Here is a 24,778-nt window from a genome sequence, read left to right on the forward strand (position 1 = left end):
TCCCACCATCAAAAAAGTACAGCCTGTTCCTGCTGCAATAACAAAACATCTTAGACTGAGCAATTTATAAATAATAGAAATTTACGTCTCACAGTTCTGGAGGCTGGAAGTCCAAGATCAAAATGCCAGCAGAGTTGGTGTCTGGTAAAGGCTTTCTCTCTGCTTCCAAGATGACACCTTCTCACTGCAATCACAAGAGAGAAAGGACGAAAGGGCAAAAAGGGACAAATGTTATGTCCTCCCATGGCAAAAGAGAAGTGGAGGGGCTAGGCAGCTATCTGAGGCCACCTTTATAAGGACACTGTCCTATTCATGAGTACAGAACCCTTATGACTTAATTGACTCCCAACAGGCCCCACCTCTTAATACCACTGCTTTGGGGTTTAAGTTCCAACATATGAATTTTGGAGGGACACATGCATTCAAACCATGCACGTGTTTTAAGACATCTTTGCAATTAAGGCTTTAGTGGGGTCCCAACCTTTCAAATGGTTGAGCATATCTGTTCTCAAGTCTTCAAGGAACAAACCTCTTCAGTAAGATAAAGAACAGTTACCCCTACCCCACAAGGAAGCCACAGCTCTGCTCTAAAAGGAGGAAATTGTGATGTAGTGTGAAGGTTACAAGCTTTCATAGAAGGTAGAACTAGATTCAAATCCTGATTCAATTATACACTAGCTCTAGGACCTTGGGCAAGATTTGTCTTCTCTTGAGTCTTAGTTTCCTTATCTGTAAAATCAGGTGAATTAGTTCTTGCATGATAAGGATGCGTTTGTGAAAATTGCCTGTCAATGTGAGCTGTTATTTTTATAGATGGAGAGGTGGAGATCCGGAGAGGGCTTGGGAGCTGTCCAGCATCAAACAGCAAGAAATGGGCAGCGCCATGCTGGAGCTCAAGGGTCTGGGACCACAGACCAGTAGACTGAAGCTAGGACATCCTCTGCCTCCTCACTCATAGAAGACCGAGCCGCTTCCTTTCTCAGAGTCACCAGACCCATCTCGCTTATTGTACAGATGAGAAAAGCAGCTCAGAGCGGGGCAGGGATGTGAATGTGACTCCTGCACACCGTCTTCCCGCTTGCAGCCCCTCTCGGTGCTCTCCATACTCTCTGCACCTCTCCATTTGATGGCATTCGTGATGTACAGATTCAAATATGTTGTTGACATTTTCCCGGGCCTTCCAGGCAGGCATGTTTGCTTTGGAGGTATTGGATAGACGTGGTAAAATCAAGGGCTTTCCATCAGCTTCCTAGCTGTCCATCACCCAGTGCCACGTCTCCCCCAGCCATGGGATCACTTGCCATTTATACAGTCTGCTCCCCTACAGAGTCATCGAGAATCAACCTACAGAGGCCAGAGTGTCTCGACAGTACACCAGAGAAATCCAGGTAAGCACAAGGCAATGGCACTCTCCAACCTGCCTTTTCATCAGATGCTGAACCAGACTAAAGCTTTTGATACATGTTACCAGTTACAAATTGTGTTTGGTTCTAGCACAGAATATGAAAAATCATGGCTTCAATCATGATGAGAAGCCCAGGGTTAGGCTGGCGGAGCCTGCCTTCTCCTTCCTTGGCTACCCCTAGCATGTGGCTTTCATCTTCCTTCTAGTAAGATAACTGCTGGGCTTCAGTCATCATGTCTTACATGTAATCAGGAAAAGGCAGGAGAGGAAAACAAAAGCATGCGCTTTGCAGCTGGGTCAGTCACTCCAGAGAATGTTTTAAGAAGCTCCGACCCACAATTTCCATTTATATCTCATGGACCATCCCTGGTTGCAAAGAAGATTGGGAAAGATAACTTCTTTGTTAAGCACATTTCTTCCCTCAAAAATAAAAGGATTCTATAAATAAAGAGGGAAGAATGGGCATGTGCCCTCAGCTCTCCAAGCTTCCATTTCCTGCTCTTTAAAGGAGGCATGTCAATAACTGTCTCATAGGATTGGGATGTTGTAAGGAATCAGGGCACTCCTCCAGCACCCAGCAGGAAAGATGCTTCCCGGCCACCCTCCCCTCCTTCCGACTGTCTGTGAGTCTTCCAAGGGTACTTACTGTCAGAATCAGGGAGGGATAAAGAGGAACTTTAATTTGCAAATTCAAAATTAACTTCTATTTAGTGGCACTAGGCTAAACAATTTTCAAAATGCATGCTGAATTCTCCTAGTAACCTTTTTGAGTGAGATGCAGATTAAAGTATAAAAACTAACAGGCGGGAGAGCCAGGTGCTAGCCACTAACTACAGCCGGCCTTAGGAAAACTTAACCCTGATCCGAGCCTCTGTGTCCCATCTGTAAAATGGGTATTGGGCTGGGTGCAGTGGCTCATGCCTGTAATCCCAGAACTTTGGGAGGCTGAGGTGGGAGGATCACGAGGTCATGAGTTCGAGATCAGGCTGGCCAATATGGTGAAACCCATGTCTTCTAAAAATACAAAAATTAGCCAGGCATGATGGCACACGCCTGTAGTCTCAGCTACTCGAGAGGTTGAGGCAGGAGAATCGCTTGAACCTGGGAGGCGGCCGTTGCAGTGAGCTGAGATCATGCCACTGACTCCAGCCTGGGTGACAGAGCAAGATTCCATCTCAAAAAAAAAAAAAAAATGGGTGTTGGGTGGGTAGGAATGAGTCCAAATGACTCCTTTGCTCCCCCCAATCTCTTTTAGCTCCATAGAGAACTTCTCAGAGTGACCCTGAAGCTGACTCTACTTACCTGGTATCCCATGGGTACTGCCCCAAGACGCTGAAGGTCTCGGGCCTCCTCATCCTCTGTTGGTTTCTTGCCCTCTTGTCTGCTCGGTATTGGAATATTTGACTTGCCTGTGGATTTATTATATTGTATATTTTAATTTCTTGGCCTTTAGTCCCTTGGTCATTTTTTAAGCGTGCATGCCTTGTAAATTTTTATTGGATGCTGAACATGATGGTGAAATGACATTATCTTTTTTCCAGAAACGAAGATGGCAGAAAGATAGAGCAGAAATGGATCATGACCTTGCCTAGGCTTAGCTTTGTGTTTTATTAGATAGAACCATTTTGGTATTGTTCTTACTTTTAGAGGGAGACTATTTCTAGGGTGTGGCCCTTTCTCCTAGAGCATAGTCTTTTGTGTCTTCACTGAGAGCTTAAGATGTGTACCAAGGTCCCTCCCATCAAAGGGGCCCACCTCCAACCAGCGCTTCCTTCCCCAGCATCACACAGTGGAGGTGCTGATGTCTCTGTTCAGCTTTTTAACTTTCAGCTGCTGTTTTCTGCCTCAAGCCTGAGAGTCCCACCCTGCAAGGGCACAGCTTAAAAGTTGAGATTTCAAGGCTCCTTCCCTGGAGACCTTCCTCTTTGGGATTTTGCCCCTCAAGTCCCAGCTACTTTGGTGGCCCCAAATTCCAATTTTTGTCTCCTCATCCCTGTAAGACTAGCTCTTTTTGCTTGGATTCTGGTTGATACGTTGGAAAATGACCTCAAGCAAAAGCTGGGGTGAATATGGAGCCCACCTTGAATGATGCCTCTTTCTCAAGAATCACAGCATTTCAAATTGTGCCCGTGTAGTTGCTCATGGATGTCCTCCTTTGTTTGTATAGATTTCCATCTCTTATAGTTGACTTTAGTTAGGAGGGTTAGTCTGATGCAAGATACTCTGTCATGACCAAAACCAGAACTCTGCAGATGGAACTTGAGTGTAGATTTCCCAAGGACTGTGAACCCTCCGTGTGGTTCAGGGATAGGGTGAGAAGGATGAACACAGAGAATGCTTCCATATTTACAAAAACAGGCCAGGCGTGGTGGCTGATGCCTGTAATCCCAGTACTTTGGGAGGCTGACGGGGACAGATTACCTGAGCTCAGGAGTTCACGACCAGTCTGGGCAACACAGTGAAACCCCGTCTCTACTAAAATTAAAAAAAAAAAAAAAACAATTAGCCGGCTGTGGTGGCTTGCACAGAGGTTGCAGTGAGCTGAGATTGCGCCACTGCACTCCAGCCTTGGTGACAGAGCGAAACTCCATCTCAAAAACAAAACAAAACATCACACATGCACACACACACACACACACACACACACACAAAGAACTTCAGGGTTGGTTATTTCTGGAAAACGCTTCACGGGTTATAATGTGGCAGGGAAATGCAGAAAAACACCTAAGGATGTTCCTGCCGGTGCCATCTGGGGTAAAAACATGAAAATTGCCCAAAAGAGGAGACATTCCATGAACATCGGTCAATACATACCTTAGAAAATTCTGCAGACGAGGAGGTAGACAGTCCTGATGTGCTGCTACTTGAATAAATGCTTCTGTAGAAGCATGACAGGCCAATCCTTGTTTCTCATCATGTTACATGAATGCATACCTATGGAAAGAAAAACTGCCAAAAAAAGACACAACAGAAGTTATCTCTGTGAACTTATTTTTATCTACTTTTTCTGTCTTTGTACATATCTTTATTTTCTAATTTTTCTACTTGCCTAAAAACAGATCACCCAAATTAAAATGTTAAACCATGAGATGGTTCACGCCTGTAATCCTAGCACTTTGGGAGGCCAGGTCAGATGGATCATCTAAGGTCAGGAGTTCGAAACCAGCCTGGCCAACATGGTGAAACCCTGTCTCTCCTAAAAAATATGAAAAAATTAGCTGGGCGTGGTGGTGGGTGCCTGTGATCCCAGCTACTTGGGAAGCTGAGGCAGGAGAATTGCTTGATCCCAAGAGGTAGAGGTTGCAGTGAGCCGAGATCACACGACACTGCATTCCAGCCTGGGCAACAGAGTGAGACTCTGTCTCAAAATAAATAAATAAAATAAAATAAAATGCTAAACCAAATGGGTTATGAATTTACATGAGAAAAGTGACCAGGGACTGGGCTGAGAGTCTCCTTGGAATCTGTCAAGTGTCTAAGGAGAGAATTGTCCCCTTTCAGCCTCTACCTGTTAGTCTCAGGTCCCAGTGGGGCCATTTGCACTGGCATTTGGTTGAAGTCCCAGGAAGCCACACGAACACCTGCATGCACCTCCTTTCCGGGAGGGGTGGAGTGTGTGTCAAGGTCCCAAGGGCCACTCCCAGTCCAGGGAATGCGCCTTTCAAACGGGCACAGTAGATGGGCCTGTAGTGTCCACATACTCCAGCCCTGGTCCCTCAGCCTGGGCCCTTCTTGTCCGTGCTGTGGAGCCTACTCTCTCCCACCAGCTCAGGGAAGTAAGCCCTTGAAAATGTCAAGTGAAAATCATGATCATAATGACGCATCGGCACAGTGGTGACCATTTGTGAAGCACTTACAATGTGCAAGGTGCTGTGCTAAGTGCTTACAACAAGGGCAAGAGGAAGGTATGCGTTTGTATCCTCTGCAATTTCCAGATGAGGAAAGCCTCAGGTATCCAGCAGGTAGGTGGCAGAGCTGGGATTCCATCCCGGGTATGTCTGTCTGAAGCCAGGGCATATCACCACCACCATTTCACTGTAAAATGAGGAGAGTGTGTCCTGCATAACATCGTGTGGTGAAGCAACTTGCGCTAAATCCCACAATCCCACAGCTGCTAACAGGTGGGGGACTTCAGAGACCATTGTCATAACTCTAACATTATGCAGCCTCTTGTAGCAGCCGTGAGCAGCCCTGCTGGGGAAGGCAGTGTCCCTGCGGGAAAAACCGTATGTTCAGCTTTTGGGCATAAATACAGGTTGTGTGGCCTTGGGCAAGTGAGTTCATCCCTTGGACCCTCCGTTTCTTGCTCTAAACTCTGAGGAAAAGCAGGTCCCTCTCTGAGCCTCAGTCGACCCATCTGTAAAATGGACATAGGTGAATGGGTCCACATGAGTTCTATGGCCACGTCAGACCTAAGCTCTGGGAAGACTCTCTCAGAAAGTGTCCTTGCAAATGACCTCTTTGCCCTGATCCTCCACAGGGACCTAACCCAAGATGCTGAATGTCTCCGGCCTCTTCGTCCTCCTCTGTGGGCTGCTTGCCTCATCCACTGCACAGGAGGTCCTGGCTGGAGTTTCTTCCCAGCTCCTTAATGGTGAGACTGTCCTGCTCTGGATCATGCAGAACCCTGAGCCAATGCCAGTGAAGTTCTCATTAGCAAAGTGCCTGGGACACAATTAACACTATTAATTGTTCGCTGTCCTGACTGCAACATTGTTTAATCCTCATTTTCCGAGAGCCCCCTCTTTCCTGTCTCCTTGCTGTGCTTTATCTATCAAGACCCACCATCAAAGGAACCAGCTCTGCATGGACTGGTCCCTGTCCCAGCCTTTGTACCTGCTGTTCCCTCTGCCTGGAACATTCTTCCCCTACCTGTCAACATGGCTGCCTCCCTTCCTTCAGGTCTCTGCTCAAATGCCACATTTGCAGAAAGCCCTTCCTTGACCTCCTGCATAAATGAATCCCTCACCCTGCCTTTTATTTTTTCGTCATAGGATGGACTGATATTCAGCGGCACGGTCATCATGGTTAAAATATTGAAATTTTGGGGTATACTATTTGGGAAATACTTCCTGCTTACAGACTCTCCAGGTGCTCCCCATTGCCCCAACCATCCCAGCTTCACCCCCAGAACTCTAGCTTCCCCATGAACTAAACAACTATGCAGTTAACACCTGGCACAGCCCAGGGACCCCAGGACCTGGGTCCAGAGTTATGGCCAGTGCCCCTGTTGAGCTCGTTGCTAAATACTTTGAAACCAACCCCTTCACAGCACTTGTTTGCACCTGAATCCTGCCTGTCCCTTTATCCTCCACTTTTTCGTCTGTCTCTCCTCAGCCCCGTAAGAATGCCAGCTCCATCAGGGTGGTGCCCAGGGTGGTGAACAGACTGGGTGCATGGCCCAGGTGCATAGTAGGCCCCTGTGAATATTTGCTGGATGATTATGTCTGGAAGTTGGCCCAGAGCCCAGCAAGCCAGAAATAGCTGATCGACAAGTCAGAGCCACATAGGGGACATGCTCGGAAGTCAGGGTTATATCTGAGGATCTTTGGCATCTAAATGTCTACATGGATTTGGGGGTGGGACATTCTTTACAGATTTGACTCAAGGACTCCTCAGGGCAGACTTTCTTCCCAGCCTGCAGACAATCGGCCTCCAGAAATTATTGAGTAGTGCCTTCGACGGTGTATCAGGCCTCCTGAACATCTTGGGGCCTCCACTCACCAATGAGATCGACACTGTTAGGTGAGTGGTCTCTGATCACCAACCACCCCCCAGTCCAGGCTGTCCTGGTTTATTGGATAGTTAGAGCTCTCCCCACATTTCCTGACCTCGCAGAGGCCCTTCCCTTGCAAAGAGCCTTTCCAACTCTGATGGCCTGAGATCCCCTGGTTGGGAGAAACTCCCACTGCAGGAGGCTAGGGGAGGGGCTAAAGACACAGGGATCCAGTCCCCTTGTCTGGGAAGAGGATGGCTGCTCACCAGCTGTGACAGCATCACCAATCTCCCCCTTTCTCTGAGCCTCAACATCTGCCCTGTTCAATGGGGAATAATAGCATCTACCCCCATGGGATTGTTGTGAACATTAAGTGAAATAATATGTGTAAAATGTTTGCACATCTTCCTCTCCTCAGTAAGCATCCAATCACAGGTAATAAACAACAGCAAGAATGTGATAATCCTAATACTAGATGATGCTGGGCTTTAGGGTTAGATTGGCCACCAGAGTATAGAAGACCTGGGTCCCTTGTCTCACAAGCTTCTTGAACTCAACATGTCCAAAACTCAACTGCTGACTCCCACCTTCATCCCTGCCCCAACCTGTGCCTCTCACTGCCCAGCCCATCTTACCTAATGACAACTCCATCCATCCAGTTGCTCTGGCCAAAAATCGTGATGTCCTCCCTGGCTCCTCTGTCTCCCTTGTACCTGCTTCCAGCCTGTTGCCAAATCCTCCCTGTCACTTCTGCCTTCAAATCACAGCCAGGTATCTTACCACTTTTTTTTCCCACCTCTGGTGATCTGAGCCACCATTATCTCCCCCCTTGACTTACAGCCACGGATTCTCCTGCTTCTACCCACCAGCCCTCATCTCCTCCATTCTGTTCTGCCAGTATCCAGAAAAATTTTTCTAAGAAGCAGAGCCAACCCTGTAACTCCCTTGTCCAAACCCTCCAATGTCTTATCTTCGCCCTCAAAACCAAGTCCAAAATTCTTACCACTGGTCCTCAAGGCTCCACGCAATCTGGCCCTGGCTACCTCGCTCACCTCTTCTACTAGTCTCGCCTCACTCTCTGCCTGCTAGCCACACAAAGCCTGTTGCTGTTCCTCAAACACACAAGCCACAAGCCACATTTCAGCCTCAGGGCTTTTGCACTTGCTCTGCCTTCTTTATTATTTTTACTATTATTATTGTTTTGAGATAGGGTCTCGCTCTGTCTCCCAGGCTGCAGTTCAGTGAGTGGTGTGACCACAGCTCACTGCAGCCTCAACCTCCTGGGCTCACGCCACCCTCCTGCCTCAGCCTCCCGAGTAGCTGGGACCACAGACACATGCCACCATGCCCAGCTAATTTTTTGTTTGGTTGGTTGATTTTTTGTTTTCCTTTGTTTTGTTTTTGAGACAAGGTATTGCTCTGTCACCCAGGCTGGAGTTCAGTGGCACAATCACGGCTCACTGCAACCTTGACTTCTCAGACTTAATTGATCTCCTGCCTTGGCCTCTCAAAGTGCTGGGATTACAGGCATGAGCCATGCATCCAGCCTTGCTCTGTCTTAAGCCTGTCCTTTCCTTCTCCTGACTCTCTGCACGACTCATTCTCACTTCATTCGTGACTCTGCCCAAACGTCAACTCCTTTGATAAACCTTCCCTGACTACCCTGTCTGAAATTCCACTCTTCCAAATATTACCTTCCATTGTCCTGATCCTGTAGGGCCTTTTTTTTTTCACCATGCCTATCACTTTCTGTATGTATTTATTTACTGGATTTATTCTCCTATACATACATACCTGCTCCAAGCATCTGCTGTATATGGCTTTCAGTCTTATTCCCTCGTTGATTCCAGCCTGCTTGGTGCTGGGCAAAGTGCTGAACATGATTATTCTGAGATGCATTAAGATAAGAGCTTCTTTTTGCTTGGAGATATATTTCCAGTGCTTATAACACATAGTAGCTTTGCAATAAACTACCTGGTTAATGAATGAGTAACCATCTTTGCCTATATTCACCTTCTTCTCTGCAAGGGACCTGCCATTGCACAAAGTGAGGTCCACCTGCAGCAGGAGCCACAGCCTCCCTGTGTTGTGCTGTTTCTTCACCCAGGATACAGGTGAAAAATCCTCAACTCCTCCAAGTCTCCATCGAGAGCACCCCTCAAAGAAAGGAGGCCACTGTACGAGTACCATTCATATCTGAGTTGATCGTGCAGTAAGTCACAGCTATGAGTCTCGCAGGTTCCATTGGCTTTTGCACAGGAGTCGGGGGTTGTGGGCAGGAGCCCTAACCAAAGGACTCAGCAACAGACTCGCTGTGTGGTTAGAGCAAAACATCCACCCTCTCTGGGCCTGAGTCACCCCATGTGTAGAATGAGAGGCCTGCAGAATACTTGAGTGCTCCAAGCTTGGGGCCCCTCTGGGGAAAGCAGAAGGGTTGAGCAGATTTCCTCCCCCTACCTCTTCCAAACAGCCCCCACCTTCATTTATTTGGACTTCGTGAGTCTGCTTAGTTCTGATTGAATGTAACTGAAAACAAGAACACAGAATCACCTCTGGACCCCAATTCTGTGACACTATTGCCTAGAGATCACCCCAGGAGATGCATCTGGCCCACTGATAAATTTTGTCTGGTTTGCATGGTGCATCTGCAGAGGCCAGGCATTCTCCAGTTCACCACAGCCTTTACCTCTCCCTGTGAAACTAACTGCCGGTCTACTTCATTCATTGCCATTTCAAGCCTGGTCATCAAGGCAATGGATTCTGAGACCTCTAGAAAAGGACTTTCCAAGGTCAGATGCAGTTTCCTAGTTTTGATAAGATGCCATACTTAGGATCAATATTTTCCTTCCTAACTGTCCCCAGAGCCAGAGGTAGCAAGTATTAGATTCCCTGAGTGCAGAACCCTCTGACTTAGCCACTGGCTGGATGCATGACTTGGAGAAAGCCATTCCCATTCTCCAGGACTGAATGGCCTCTTGAAAAATGAGAAAATGACCTTAACAGGGTGGTTTTGAAGATTCTGTGGCAACATGGGGAACCTAGTTCTAGAAACAAATGGGGATATAGTGAGCTCTGAGCTTCTCTCTCACCTGCCTTACCTCTTCCCTCCCACAGGCTACTGACCTTGAAGCCCTTCACAGCTAATATGCAGTCAGATATAAAAGTCCAGATTCGTTTGGAGAAGAATGTAGGTGGCAGATACGAACTTGCCTTTGGGAACTGCAAGCTCTTGCCTGAGGCTATCTGGATCCAAACTGGAGCCCAGTGAGTTCTCCATCTGTCTTTCTCTGTGTCCAGCTGGTTATGATGATATTCCCAGTGAGGTTTCACCTGAAAAATGTCACCAGAAAAACAATACCCTACAAAATTAGGCTTTTGTGTGTATGGTGATGTGTGTATAATAAATAGGACTTTCTGTGCCTTTACAATTTTGTTTTTTACAAAAGTAATAATTCTATTGACATGAAAAGAGACTTACCAAATAGGACTGAGCAAAAAAAAAAAAAAAAAAAAAAAAAAAAAGGATTGCTTGGCCATTTGTTAATAGGTTATTTCTAAACTTTTTGGGCCTAGTGAGGTGGCTCATGCCTGTAACCTCAGCACTTTGGGAGGCCAAGGCAGGTGGACAGCTTGAGCCCAGGAGTTCAAGACCAGCCTGGGCAACATAGCAAAACCCTGTCTATACAAAAAATATATAAATTAGCCACGTGTGGTGGTAGGTGCCTATAGTCCCAGCTACTAGGGAGGCTGAGGTGGGAGGATCACTTGAGCCCAGGAGGTTGAGGTGGCAGCATGTCACAAGCATGCCACTGCACTCCAGCTGGGGCAACAAGCAAGACCCTGTCTTGAAAACATTAAATTAATTAAAAAGACAAACATTTTGCTATCATAAATAACCCAGAACATTTTGATATAGGAAAATTTTCCAAAAATAGAATTATTTTCTTATTGTAGATTTTTAAGATTATTCCAAAAGTATACACAGTTCTACAACTTCTAAGTTTTAAGCACTGCCAAACCGCTCACCAAATACCTTACCAATGGAACAGAACCAAGTGGCATGTCTCTAGCTGATATTGGGCAATTTTGTCCCACATACAATAAATCCCAATTATTCTCTTTTTCACAACATTTATTATTTTATACATATATACCTTTCCCAAGCATCTGCTATAGATGGCTCTCATTCTTACTCATTTATTTCAGCCTGCTTGGTGCTGGGAAAAGTGCTGAATATGATTATTCTGAGCTATGTTAAGACAAGATCTTCTTTTCACTAGGAGGAAAATCCCACAAATGCTATTATTTTCATTACTTTGACTACCAGTAGAAAAAGATTTCATCATTTCTTAGTCTCTGATATTTCCTCTTCAGAGAAACTGTCTTCAGAGATTTTGCCCTTTTATTAACTAGAGTTTTAGTGTTTACTTCTAAATTTTAATCCTTTTTCAAAAGTCTTCCTTTTAAATATTTTTTTGAAATGGGGTCTCACTCAGTTGCCCAGGCTTAAGTGCAATGGTGGTACAATCTTGGCTCACTGCAAGCTCCACCTCCCCAGCTCAGGCGATCCTCCCATCTAGGCCTCCTGAGTAGCTGAGATTACAGGTGCAGGCCAACATGCCTGGCTAATTTTCGTGTTTTTTGTAGAGACAGAGTTTCACCATGTCTCCCAGGCTGGTCTCAAACTCTGGCACCCAAGTGATCTACCTGCCTCAGCCTCTCAAAGTGCTGGGATTACAGGCATGAGCCACCACACCTAGCCCTTTTAAAAGTTTGTTTATTTGTTTGTGTGTTTAAAGTAAGGCTGATATCTACATTTAGCTGAATCCAGTGGTCATCACCAGTCCATTTTCTATCTTGTTTTCCTCTTTCATGAATTTTCTATTTTGATTCATCTCAGTTGCTCACTGTTTTAGGAAAGCTCTGGGTGTGGAATGCTTTCTGCACCCTTGCACACCTGGTCCTGTCCTCCTGACATGCTCAGACATAAATGAGAACCAGGCCAGATTCACAGCCCATCTCCCATTCTGAAAACTCTGCTAATACCTCTCTCTCCCATGATGTACTAAAGAAAACATGGCCCTCCTTTGTGAGGAATCTGAGACCTAAGTTTGGAAACAGTAGATCATAGCTGATTTCTATGCACACTCTTTAAAAAATAAAGACATAAACCCTTTGCCTGAGAATAGGACAGATTTATCCTCATATGTTAAGGATTAGAGACTGAGTCAGGAACACAGAACACAAGGACACCTTTATGCTATTTCCTGCTTCTTTCTCCTGTCTCCCAATTAAAGAACGATGTTATACTGTTCCTTCCATGAAAGCACTGGCCCTCCGGCAGAAGAGATAAGTTCCACTGTAGCATCAGGTAATCAGAGAAATGAGAAAGTGAGAAGGAAAGAGAGAACTCAGAATTAGCCAGGATGGTCAGGAAGAGCTTTCTGAAGGAAACCAGTTGGCTGAGCCTAACAAGAATTTGAAGAAGGCATCTCCAGAGGGAGATGCAAAATAGTCACAGAGAAGATAACGGTGGGTAACAATGATAAGGGAAAGGTGACTTAAATTGGACGATTAATTTTAAGGAGCCCTAGAGTGTGGACTGGAGCAGTAGGACATGGCTGGGTGATTCAATGCCATGGAAACAAGAAGTAGACTTGAAGAAGTTCACGGTCATTGAGCAAAGAAGTGATGTGGAGAAAGGAATCCAAGAGAAGTTAATCTGTTCTGCGTATTTTCTGCCTCTTCATTTAGACTCGCCCCAGCAGCAAAATTTGTTGTGGCAAACATAGAGAGAAACCTGAAAAACATAGTAGCCCATGATCTGGGACAAAAGGTAAGTATGCAAACCCAGATTACTTCCGTTTTTGAGCTGAGACTCAGATAACGAGGGATTGGATCTTCTTGATGAAGTGGGAGGAAATCTTCCAGGAAGGAGAGCTAGGGAGAGATAGAGTGGCATCTATTAAGCTCCCATTCTGCAATCGGGCACCGGTGAAGCATTTTACAGACATTCTTTAATTCTTCAGGTCAAAATCAGCATCCGTGTGACCAGAAGGGAGTTGATAATTCTCTCCAAAACTCAGTTTCCTTATCCGTAAAATGGGGATAAGTAATCACAAAATTAACATTCACTAAGCACTCAAACACTATGCTAAGTATCCAAATGTTCTTATCTCATCCTCCAAACAATCTCATACTCCAGGTGACAATATCATCTTCATTTTCCAGATTTAAGAAACAGTCCCAGGCAGGGCCAATGACTTACTCAAGTCATACAGCTGCCAAGTGGCTGAGTTGGCTTGTGACCCTAGGGCAGCCTGAGCTGGCTTGTGACCCTAGGGCAGCCTGTCCCCAAAACCCATCTACTTGGTTGTCCCCAGAATGGGTTGGCTTAGGAGAACTTGCCTTGCTCACTCCTATTTAGGCTTTATTAATGGAGCCCTCCTCCTGACTTTTGCCTATTTCCTTGTCTTTCAGGTGTGTACTATGATTAATAAATGGCTCTACAACCTGGAGCAGCATGTGGTTAAAGAATTGATTAGTAAGTGCTGGAGGTGGGAAGGGACAGGAACACTCCAGAAGAAGTCTGAGACTCCTCTGTCACCCTCTGTATCTCATTTCCCCTTACCTCACCCTGGCACTTCTCCTAGACCAAAAATCTCTTTCCTGCTGAAGTAGAATTGTCCCTAATAATCACAACCTTAATAAACTCAGCTGACATTTACTGAGGGGGCCCAGTGTGCCAACATGAAGCACTGTGCCTGCACTAGCAATTGAATGTGCACCTTTAGCTAAGGACATGCTTGTTTCAATTCTATTCTTGTCCTCAGCCTAGAGCAGCTAAGATATGAATGAAGGCTTCTCCAGGGGAGAAAATCTGCCCAATTCTCCCTTTATTCTCCTCTAAAATTTTATGATGTTGATTGACGGGCAGGAAATTGGTCTGGTTTCAGCTGAGACAAAGACTGCCTCCTTTCAGATGTCTCTACCTCAAGCATCCAAAGTTTTCATATCTGCTAGAATTCAAAGCAAAAAATGCAAAATTGAATCCCAGCAGCTCAGGCCCCCATCAGGACTCAAAACCTTCCCCACCAGAAAAAAAAAAAATGAATTGAAAGGTATATGCCTTCATTCACTGAATATTCACTAGTCCTGCCAAGTGCTAGATGCCGGAGTTTCTAAAGTTCTCTCGAGTGGCTCTCCCAGCAAGCAATTTTCTGACCTCTGCTTATATACCTTCATTGACTGGGAACTCACTACTTTTTTTTTTTTTTTGCTTTTTGAAATGGAGTTTCACTCTGTTCCCCAGGCTGGAGTGCAGTGGTGCAATCTCAGCTCACTGCAACCTCTGCCTCCAGAGTTCAAGTAATTCTCCTGCCTTGGCCTCCCAAATAGCTGGGATTACAGGCATGCATCACCACACCTGGCTAATTTTTGTATCTTTAGTAGAGACAGAGTTTCACTGTATTGGCCAGGCTGGTCTTTAACTCCTGACCTCAAGTGATCCACCCACCTTGGCCTCCCAAAGTGCTGGGATTACAGGTGTGAGCCACCACGCCTGGCCAGAACTCACTACTTATGAGGTAGGAAGCTTGAGGCAACTAATCTGGATGAGCCTAAAAATTCCCAAAGCTTGTGATCCCAGGCCCATACAAATGAATGGGACAGCTCAACCAACACCTTCACTCTGCTATTGGGCCATCGCTTCAGAGAGATGACCAGATGAAGTGAGACTCCAGCTGCAGTAATGGCACCTTTCTCCACTGTCTCATTCCAATGTAGGAGCTCTTAAGTGATTAGCTTGGAAGGAAGTGGTTGTTCCTAATCTACAGATAAGGAAACCAAGATCCAAGAACTTTAAGCAATTTATCCAAGATTGCTTAGCAAAAAATAGTAACAATTAAATCTAAATGCATATTAGGTGCTTTACTATGTGCCAGGCTCTTTGTGGACTTTACATATGTTAACTTGATCAGTCCACACAACTCCATGAACTAGGTATTATCACTATCTGCATTTTAAAGATAAGGAAACAGAAACAAAGGAAGATCAAAATGTTTGCCCATATTTCCATGGAAGAAAGTGTCAGAGCCAGAGTGAACCCACATCCTCCAGCTACAGAGCTCACACTGGTAGTCACTATACTGCATGGTTATTCATGCAGTATCCATGCAGTATCCAGAACTGTCCACGAAATCATTCAAGACAGCCAGCAGCAAATCAGAGCTTCCAGCCTCAGACTTCTGTCTCCACACCTTGGGCTCATTCCCCCTCCCCATTCTGCTCCCAGTGCTGCTCCAACGGGGAAACCTCCCTGGTCTCTCTGATCCTCCCCCACCCCCGCTGTCTGAGGTATCTGTTTTGTATTCTAGATCTGGTCCTGCTGCAGGAAAAGTACCAAGTCACCATCTAAATGTCCCCAAAGTGAAGGAGCTACTTGTGTACCAATCCGGTGAGAAACCAGAGCATATTTCCATTCCTTAGTGATGACCTTTGGCCTTTAGGGTCATTATAAGTGTGTTACTCATTCATTTATTAAATTGTAGTTAAGCCTCTACTATATGCTAGACACTATTCTACATGTTAGGAATACAGCAGTGAAGGAGATGGACAAGGAATCTGATTTCCTGAAGCTTGTATCCTAGTTGGGAATACTAACAGCGAACAAAGAAATAAAATTTAGTCAACTAAATTCCAGAGGATGGTGGGTATTCAGAAGAAAACAAAGCAGGAGGATGTGGACAAAAGTAACTGAGGTGGGGACAGAGAGAGGCATAAAATTAATATAGTCAGACAGAAGCTCTTTGGGGAACAGATATTTCGGCTGAGCCCTGAATGATCAGGCAGTAGGAGTTGTGCCAAGACCCAGGAGGAAAGTATCACAAGCAAGAGGATGGACACGTGCAAAGTCCCTGAAGCAGGAATGAAGGAACTTGCCTTTTTGAAGTAAAGAAAGGAGGTTGACATGGGCTGGAGTTGCAGGGAGCTCAGTTTTAGGGGACATCTTTACAAGAGTGATATCTGGCAGATAAAAGGAAGGGAGTTTCTATAAAAGGAGATGTCATTATTCATTCATTTATCACGTATGTATTTGCAACAATTCTGTGTTGAATACACTCTGCTCAGGTGTCACTATCTCAAGTCTCTCAAAAATGGCACATCCACCACTCTCTTCCCTGTTTTATTTTTTCTCATAACAGTCATTATTATCTTACTTCCTACTGTATTATCTGCATCTTTTCTCTACCCCTCCCAAAAGAATGTACAACTCATGAAGTCAGGGACTTCATCTTATTCCCTGTTTTATCCTAAGTTCCAGGATTACAAAAATGAATCACACATGGCCCCTGATCTCAAGATCCCCCAGCCTAGCAAGAGATAAAACAAATAAATAGGCAATTTCTTGTGCACTGAGGTGATCAGTTAAGGTTCTATGGAAGTAGACAGGCAAGACCCAGTAGCCTTGCCAGGAGACTTCCAGGAGTCTTTGCAGAAGAGGCAAGATTTAAACTGGGTATTGAAAAATGATAAAGACTCTTTTGGTGGGAAAAGACATTATAAGCAGAGGATACAGCATGTGCAAGTACACAGAAGCAGGAAAGGGTCTGATGCTCTGGGCAATGGGGAGAAGCTCTGGGTGACTGCTCGTAAGAGTCACGGGGGATAGAGGTATCCTCCTCTGAGGAGGAAGGATAAGCATGTAATAAGCTGTGCTGTACACATGCTTTGTGAGAACAAGGTCACATGTGATGAATCGAGTTGTAATAAGGTACAGTCCATGACGGGGACATAAAAAATTAAGTGGCCAACACCATAATGGAATCTGTATCCTTGAGTTAATTAGCTTAGTTATGTCATACTCTAAACCATTGCTATCCAATGGAAATATAACAGGAGACACACATGTAATTTTGAATTTTCTAGCAAAGCCATCTTTGAAAGGAAAAAGAAACAGATTACATTAAACTTACTGGTTTATATTTACCCACCATATCCAAAATATTATCATTTTAACATGGAATGAATATAAAAGTAATAAAATATTTTACATGTTATTTTTGCAGTAAGTCTTTGATCTGATGTGTATTTTATACCTACAGCATATTTCAGTGTGGACTAGCTGCATTTCAAATGCTGATATCCATGCGTGACTAGTGGCTACCCTATTGGACAGTGCAGCTCTCTCTGTTAATTGGCTGGCAGTTGCAAAACGTTGAAAGGTCTAGGGCATCTCAGGTGTTCCTGCCAATATATCTAGGCAGTCACTTAGCACAGAAGTCCCAAGTCTGTGACCCCCCCATATTATATTCAGCTCACAGACATATTTGGTTTAGCCTATAAAGTGTTTTATACATGTGACTGAGTTGCCAATATTAAAAGTAAGAAATATGTCTTTTGATTAACTAGGGCACCTGGTGATATTTTGTATTATTGTGCTGTGAAGTAGGCCAAGGTGACGAGGAAGAGCCACCTTAATTGATGAAAGGAAGTCCAGGGAAACAATGAGAAAACGTTATCCAGAGAGAGGCAGTGGATGGGTGTCCCTACAGGAATAGACTTCAGCACCACGGACAGCAGTCATACCAGCACGGAGGGAGAGGGCAGGAAGTGGGAAAGGCTGTCAGTTCTGACCGGAAGAAAGGGTGTGAAATTTACTAATACCTGGATTATTTCACACAGAATCAGCTTCTGCGTCCTAGTCTTCTCCCTGGAATGTTCTCCACACTCCAGGACACCACCTGCGTAGATGGTGTTGATTATTCAGCTGATGCCTGGAACTGCATGACCCACCCTGGACCCAAAGATCCCCTGCTTCTCCGGGTATGGAGGTTATTTCCCTGTAAATCCTCACCAGAACCTCTGTGCTGATTCCCTGTAATCTTCCCACAATAAATTTTTAGCAATTCTGAACTGCAAATTGTCCATCTTACACAGCACCATGTGGATGGGGGCAACGTAGCCAGAGATGGTGGTGGGTCTGGCCATGATAACGAAAGTCTGGAAAGCAGGGGAGGATACGTGGGTTGATTTATCCATTATCTCATAAACATCTGAACACTCTAGCATGATGTTTCCCTAAAGCTAATTAAATTTTTTAAAAGGTTTCCTGTCTTGTCTGGGATGTTTTCTGAACTGATTTTGTGAGCTTGCGTGGCTCCATCCTCTTGGCCACAGTCTCCTCACTGTGCAGTGGGAATATTGGTCTCATCTTCCCAGCACCCTTAGGCAGTCACAGCCTACAAAGTTGTGATTTATGGGAGAAACGTTATCCTGGCCCTGGTAACTCCATTTTTCTTCCCGGTATCACCAAACTTCCCAAAACATATGCTGCTATTCACTGCCTCTCCTTCCTCACCTTCATCCCCTGCTCATTTTTTTTTTTTAAGATGGAGTTTTGTTCTGTCTTCCAGGCTGGAGTGCAGTGGTGTGATCTTGGCTCACTGCAACCTCTGCCTCCTGGGTTCAAGAAATTCTCCTGCCTCAGCCTCCTGAGTAGCTCAGACTACAGGTGTGTGCCACCATGCCCAGCAAATCTTTGTATTTTTAGTAGAGATGGGGCTTCATCATGTTGGCCAGGTTGGTCTTTAACTCCTGGACTCAAGTGATCCACCTGCCTCAGCCTCCTAAAGTGCTGGGATTACAGACGTGAGCCACTGCAACCGGCCATCTTTTTTTTTTTTTTTTTTTTTTTTACAATCTGGCTTCCTTCTCCAAAGCATTATTCTAATTTAATTCTCATGATAAACCTAGGAAGTAACTGTTGTTTTCTCTTGAATAGGTGAGAAAACTGAGGCTCCAAGAGGTGCAGTGATGTGTTCAAGCTGCACCTCTAAGAATGAGAGAGTCAGGACTCAAACCTCCATCTGCCTTAGAATGAAAGTCTGGGTACTCACTGGGCCTGTGGGCACACTGTTTGTGTCCATATGCATGTTCCTGACCCCGTCCCCATCACTTTCCCCTTGTCTCACTTGCTCTGGTCACACTGGCTTTCTCGTGCTGCCTCCTCAGCTTATTTCAACCTCAGGGCTGAACACTGGACTGGATTTTTATCTGTCGTGTTCACTGCTTGGCACATGGAGGGGCTCAGTGAAACCTGCCAACTCCCTGATAAATGCTCCCCCCTGGGAGCTGCCACACACTGCACAATAGCATGGAGAATGTCACCCTCAGAGTCACACAATCCCTTTTCCAAAGACAGTTCCCCAATTCCCAGAGGGTCCAGGTGAAGAAATTTAGTGTTGCAGCTATCTCCAGCAACCATGAGAATTTAGGATCAGCTAAAGCAAAATGAGCAAATAGTGGGTGACACATGTTGGAGAAAATTAATAAAAGGGGGGTTGGGATCCAAAAGCAGAAAATGGAAGAAGACAGAAAGCAAGTTTGGTCCCTTGAGAAAGGCATCAGGAAGCAGAAGAGAAGCCAAGTTGCTTGAAGAATAAAATTAATGATCAAACAGGTTGAATGTGCATTTTTTTTTTTTTTTTTTTTTTTTTTTTGAGGCGGAGTCTCGCTCTGTCGCCCGGACTGGAGTGCAGTGGCCGGATCTCAGCTCACTGCAAGCTCCGCCTCCCGGGTTTCCGCCATTCTCCTGCCTCAGCCTCCCGAGTAGCTGGGACTACAGGCGCCTGCCACCTCGCCCGGCTAGTTTTTGTATTTTTAGTAGAGACGGGGTTTCACCGTATTAGCCAGGATGGTCTCGATCTCCTGACCTCGTGATCCGCCCGTCTCGGCCTCCCAAAGTGCTGGGATTACAGGCTTGAGCCACCGCGCCCGGCCTGCATTTTTAAAAGAAGGACCCATGCCCATTTCCTCCTCTTACTGGCTGACATTTAAGGGCAGGTGAGGCTCTGCCTGGCTGGTTATCCTTAATGACCTGCCTTCCTTCTTTCCTCCTGAGAACACTCCTGCTAGGTAAGCCTCGGGGCTTGACAGGTTGGTTCATGCCCCCTTGTGGTCCCAAGTGTTCATGGTTATGGTGAGACCTGCAGTCTTCAGTCCATCTGGTGGATCAAGGCACTGAAAATGTTGGTATTGGCCATATGTGTCCCACAAATCTTAGTAGCCTCTGTAGTATATAGGAGGAAATGCAGCTGGACAGAACAGGCTTGCAGACCCCAGGGGCAGGGGGGAGGTCAAGGGCTGTAAGTGAATTTATCCAGAAACAAGGTAGAGCCGATTAGAGCCAGATGGCCCAAGATCAAATCCTAGCTCCACATTTACCAGCTGTGTGTCCTTAGACAAGTGACTCCAGAGTCAGGGTTCAAGATGGGTCTACCCTTACTATTCTTCCTGCCTCTCCTTGCAATGCCTGTGGCTGGGGAAAGCAGGGCTGAGGATCATGTTGAGCAGCAGAATGGGGTGTGGGATGGAGCAGTTGGTGGGGAATGAGCAGCAGCTCCTCTGAGCTCCCTCCTGCAGGCCTGGCTACCTGGTTCCCACCCGAGCCCCACCCCTCCCCAGCTGGGTAGATTTGGGGATTTTACTTAACATTTCTGTGCCTCTGCAAAAACTGTTATATATGTGTGTATATATATGTTCCATTCTTTATGTATATAATATATGTGTGTGTATGTGTGTGTATATATACATATACATATACACACATATATATACACACACACATATATATTATATACATAAAGAATGGAACGAACGAATGACTAGATGAATAATGAATTCCATTCCTTAGAAGAGTAATTCTCGAAGTATGGACTAAACCCCCTGCATCATCTCTCTAGGGTGTTCATTCCAAAGGCAGCTCCCAGCACCTCCGCCAGCCCCTTCTAAATCAGATTCAGAAATCTGCATTTAATGCTTCCGCCTTCTCTGCTGTTCCCTGGAGTTTGGGGACCTCTGCCTTTTGCTAGGGACCTGGAATTCCCTTAGGGCCTCAAGGAGAGGAAGTGGACACCCCAATTGGCCGTTGGAGATCACAGGTGTGCATAAGCCTGCTTGGCCCAGAATTCTGCCAGGGGAGGTTCCTGCCTCCTTGTCCCACTGGACAGCTTCTTCCTGCAGCCAGGGATGGGAGACAGGCCCTCTCCCTGGGCACATGGGTACAGACTTCTCACCCCGTAGATCCAGCCACTACTGTCTTCCTTTCTTCCTCCAACTTGCTGAGCCCTTTCCCACCTGAGGGCCTTTGCCATTGTGGTTCCCTCTGCCTGGCTCCCCTTCCACATTTTGATACTCAAGGCTGGCTCCATCACCTCCTCTCCTCCTGGTCTCTGCTCGAATGTCACCTGAGACCTTCCCTAGCCCCGGTCTAATGTGGCCTCCTTGCTATTTCCAATCTCACACTAAGATTTTTCCCCTTAATATAATGTATGGTTATTTGGTTTCTTTTTTTTTTTTTTTTTTTTTTTTTTTTTTTAGACGGAGTCTTGCTCTGTCGCCCGGGCTGGAGTGCAGTGGCCGGATCTTGGCTCACTGCAAGCTCCGTCTCCCAGGTTAACGCCATTCTCCTGCCTCAGCCTCCCAAGTAGCTACAGGCGCCCGCCACCTCGCCCGGCTAGTTTTTTTGTATTTTTTAGTAGAGACAGGGTTTCACCAGGTTAGCCAGGATGGTCTCGATCTCCTGACCTCGTGATCCGCCCGTCTCGGCCTCCCAAAGTGCTGGGATTACAGGCTTGAGCCACCGCGCCCGGCCGGTTATTTGATTTCTTGTTTATTTCACCTTGTTCTGATTCCCTCGCCAGATGATAAGCTGCTGGTGAACAAGGTGACTGTTATTCCCTAGAGTCAAGCACAGTGCCAGGCACACAGTTGGCCCACAGTAAACAATGGTTAGGTGGATGGATAAATGAATTTTTTTCAAAGTCAAACTCCTTGAAAGCCAATTTCCCAGGAGAGCAAGTGTTTTACCATTGAACCCATGAGCATGCCTTAAGAGGTCCATGGCAATCCTGGTACTGTGCAACATTTTTTAGCTTGCTGCATTTTTTTTTCTAAAAGACAAATCAAAACTTCCAGTGCATTTTCAAAATGTCCCCCAAGAAGGTAAAGAAGCTTGTTTTAGGGAAAGCTATTTGGAATACTGAAAGAAGCTGCTAATGTGTGAGGCTCAGTGTTGTTCCACAGCTCCAGGGTCTAAGGAAAACAGTATCTGAGGCAGTGCTGGGGAAGGCAAGAGAGCCCGCTGGGATGCCAGCTCAGCCTCTTCCTGGCTGGGAGCTTAGGCAGCCGCTGGGTTTCTCTGGGTCTCTGTCTCCTCACCTTTGTGGCATGAGGACGGCATAAGATAGACCACAGAGCAGGCTTAGCACAGGGAACGGGTCCCAACGGAGAAACACCAGCTCCACCAACCTCCAGGTAGTTGCTCATTAAGGAGCAGTCCTCACTCCACCACCATCCTCCCTGAGAGCACCAGCGTGGGGTGCCCAGCCAACTCGGGCTTTTTCCCTTGAATGTCAGCTGAAACTCCACCTCCTCAGGGAGGTCTTTTCTCTGACATCCCTTTTCCCTCATTGACCAGGTATCCCCTCACTGTGCCCTCCCACAGTACCTCCCACCTCCTTCACCGCTGGGCCATACTTCATAATCCTATGCTCAGTTGCAGGGATAACTGAACTGTGTGTCTCCCCACTGGTATGTGAGCTCCATGAGGACAAGGGCCCTGCCTGACCACTCTCTGTGGGATCCCCAGAGCCCACGGCTCCTGGCACTCAGTGCTCAATGATTTTAGTGGTTTTATTCATTGAATGAATGACAGCAAAGTCCACCATCTGAACAACCACGCTCAAGCTCACTCCAGGACCATCACATCCTCACTGCCATCTCAGCCTCTCTATCATTCCTGCCTGCCTTCTGCAGTTGCATTTCATTCATGAAAGTACTTGATAGAGGTGACTCCCGCATTCATTGCATACGTGTCCCAGGAACCATCTCGGGACTCTCATGCTCCGTGTCACTGACTCCATCAGCTTCCCTGGTTTACAGGTGAGGAAGACTCAGAGGAGTAAGGACAAGGAGGAGGATCATCATAATAACATGGTTTGGGAGCACTGGCCCAAAGATGATTCGCTTTAATCCTCACTATAGCTCTGAGGTCTGCCCTGTGATCCTTTTACAGACCTGGGAACTGAGTTTGCCAAGAGACAGAGTCAGGAGTTGAACCCTGGTCTGCGTGACCCCAAAGCACATGCTCTGGACTGCATGTGATCCTGCACTGAGTTGGCTTCAAATCCAGTACCCAGCCCCTGAGCAGGGTCTTCTCATCCCTCCAAATCCACTCTCTCTTGTCATGCATCAAGCTCTGAAAATCTATACCCTCCACACTGTCCTTTCATTAGGCTCTGTGGCCCTGAGAACCACAGCCTGTGATGAGGAGGGACCAACAGCCCCTGCCCCGTGTTAAGATGTCCAAAGAGCCAAGGACAACAGATTTGTTCCTCCCGACAGTGCCCACTCTTCTGTTTTCTTGACAAAAAAAAAAAAAATTCCAACCACTTACATAAGACCAGGAAGGCTAGAAAAATACATTTTGAAGGCCGGGCGCGGTGGCTCAAGCCTGTAATCCCAGCACTTTGGGAGGCCGAGACGGGCGGATCACGAGGTCAGGAGATCGAGACCATCCTGGCTAATCTGGTGAAACCCCGTCTCTACTAAAAATACAAAATCTAGCCGGGCGAGGTGGCAGGCGCCTGTAGTCCCAGCTACTCGGGAGGCTGAGGCAGGAGAATGGCGTAAACCCGGGAGGCGGAGCTTGCAGTGAGCTGAGATCCGGCCACTGCACTCCAGTCCGGGCGACAGAGCGAGACTCCGCCTCAAAAAAAAAAAAAAAAAAAAAGAAAAATACATTTTGAAGTAAGTGATATTCTACAAACATCCCCAAGGGGAGCATGAACTCTGAGAAAGGACCTCAAATAGGGAAAGCCAACACCCTGAACCAAGGCTTTCTCAGTACGGTCTCTTACAACACCACAGTAAATTGCCCAAGAATAGCCCCAAGGCTTCTGTGAAATTTGCAAAGGACGTTCTCATCCCTCATCCACATGGGGCCCTCTATGTCCCCCGCAGTATGGGGAAACAGCACAGGGACAGTGACAAATGCCTTTGTCTCAGAGCTCACAGCAATGGCATGGTGGGGCCCAGACCCCCGAGACCTGTGCTGCTGCAGTATAGTGGGCAAGAGAGAGCTGCAAGCAGTGCCGTCCAAGAGGATGCAGGGATCCTCCTGGGCCTGGGAGGTGTTGTGTGGAATGTGGCTTTTGCTCTGTGTGCAGTAGGAAATGCTGGAGGGTTTTGAGCAGAGGAGTGGCATGGTCTACCTTACATCTTTTTTTTTTTTTGGATGGAGTCTTGCTCTGTTGCCACGCTAGAGTGCAGAGTGCAGTATGGTGTGATCTTGGCTCACTGCAACCTTCGCCTCCCAGGTTCAAGCAGTTCTCCTGTCTCAGCCTCCCAAGTAGCTGGGACTACAGACATGTACCACCATACCCGGCTAATTTTTGTATTTTTAGTAGAGACGGGGTTTCACCATGTTGGCCAGGCTGGTCTTGAACTCCTGACCTCCTGATATGCCCACTTCGGCCTCCCAAAGTGCTGGGATTATAGGCATGAGCCACCGCACCCGGCCTATCTTACATCTTAAAATGACTGTCCAGGCTGCTGTGTGGAAGAGATTGTAGGTGGGCACAGTTAAATGCTGGGAA

At 46.4% G+C, this 24,778-nt stretch overlaps 1 protein-coding gene across 1 annotated transcript; it reads left to right on the forward strand.

Moving 5' to 3' along the window:
- The first annotated feature begins 1,351 nt into the window (after window positions 1-1,351).
- Window positions 1,352-18,228, forward strand: LOC117068273 (putative BPIFA4P protein). Its single transcript, XM_033185357.1, has 9 exons — window positions 1,352-1,388; window positions 5,886-5,999; window positions 7,003-7,150; window positions 9,229-9,333; window positions 10,236-10,385; window positions 12,876-12,957; window positions 13,602-13,665; window positions 15,497-15,576; window positions 17,805-18,228. Exons 2-8 carry the CDS (start codon window positions 5,900-5,902, stop codon window positions 15,535-15,537), a joined length of 690 nt encoding a protein of 229 aa, XP_033041248.1. The 5' UTR covers window positions 1,352-1,388; window positions 5,886-5,899; the 3' UTR covers window positions 15,538-15,576; window positions 17,805-18,228.
- Window positions 18,229-24,778: the final 6,550 nt, after the last annotated feature.

The sequence above is a fragment of the Trachypithecus francoisi genome, unplaced genomic scaffold, assembly GCF_009764315.1.
Source record: "Trachypithecus francoisi isolate TF-2019V2 unplaced genomic scaffold, Tfra_2.0 Lachesis_group21, whole genome shotgun sequence".
NCBI lineage: Eukaryota > Metazoa > Chordata > Mammalia > Primates > Cercopithecidae > Trachypithecus > Trachypithecus francoisi.

What these genes read in the sequence shown, in the direction of transcription:
- LOC117068273 (XM_033185357.1), top strand. Translation starts at nt 5,900, where the DNA reads ATGCTGAATGTCTCCGGCCTCTTCGTCCTCCTCTGTGGGCTGCTTGCC. An exon ending in TGGATCCAAACTGGAGCCCA is followed by an intron (nt 10,386 to 12,875) that starts GTGAGTTCTCCA and finishes CTCTTCATTTAG; the next exon opens with ACTCGCCCCAGCAGCAAAAT. An exon ending in CCCATGATCTGGGACAAAAG is followed by an intron (nt 12,958 to 13,601) that starts GTAAGTATGCAA and finishes CTTGTCTTTCAG; the next exon opens with GTGTGTACTATGATTAATAA.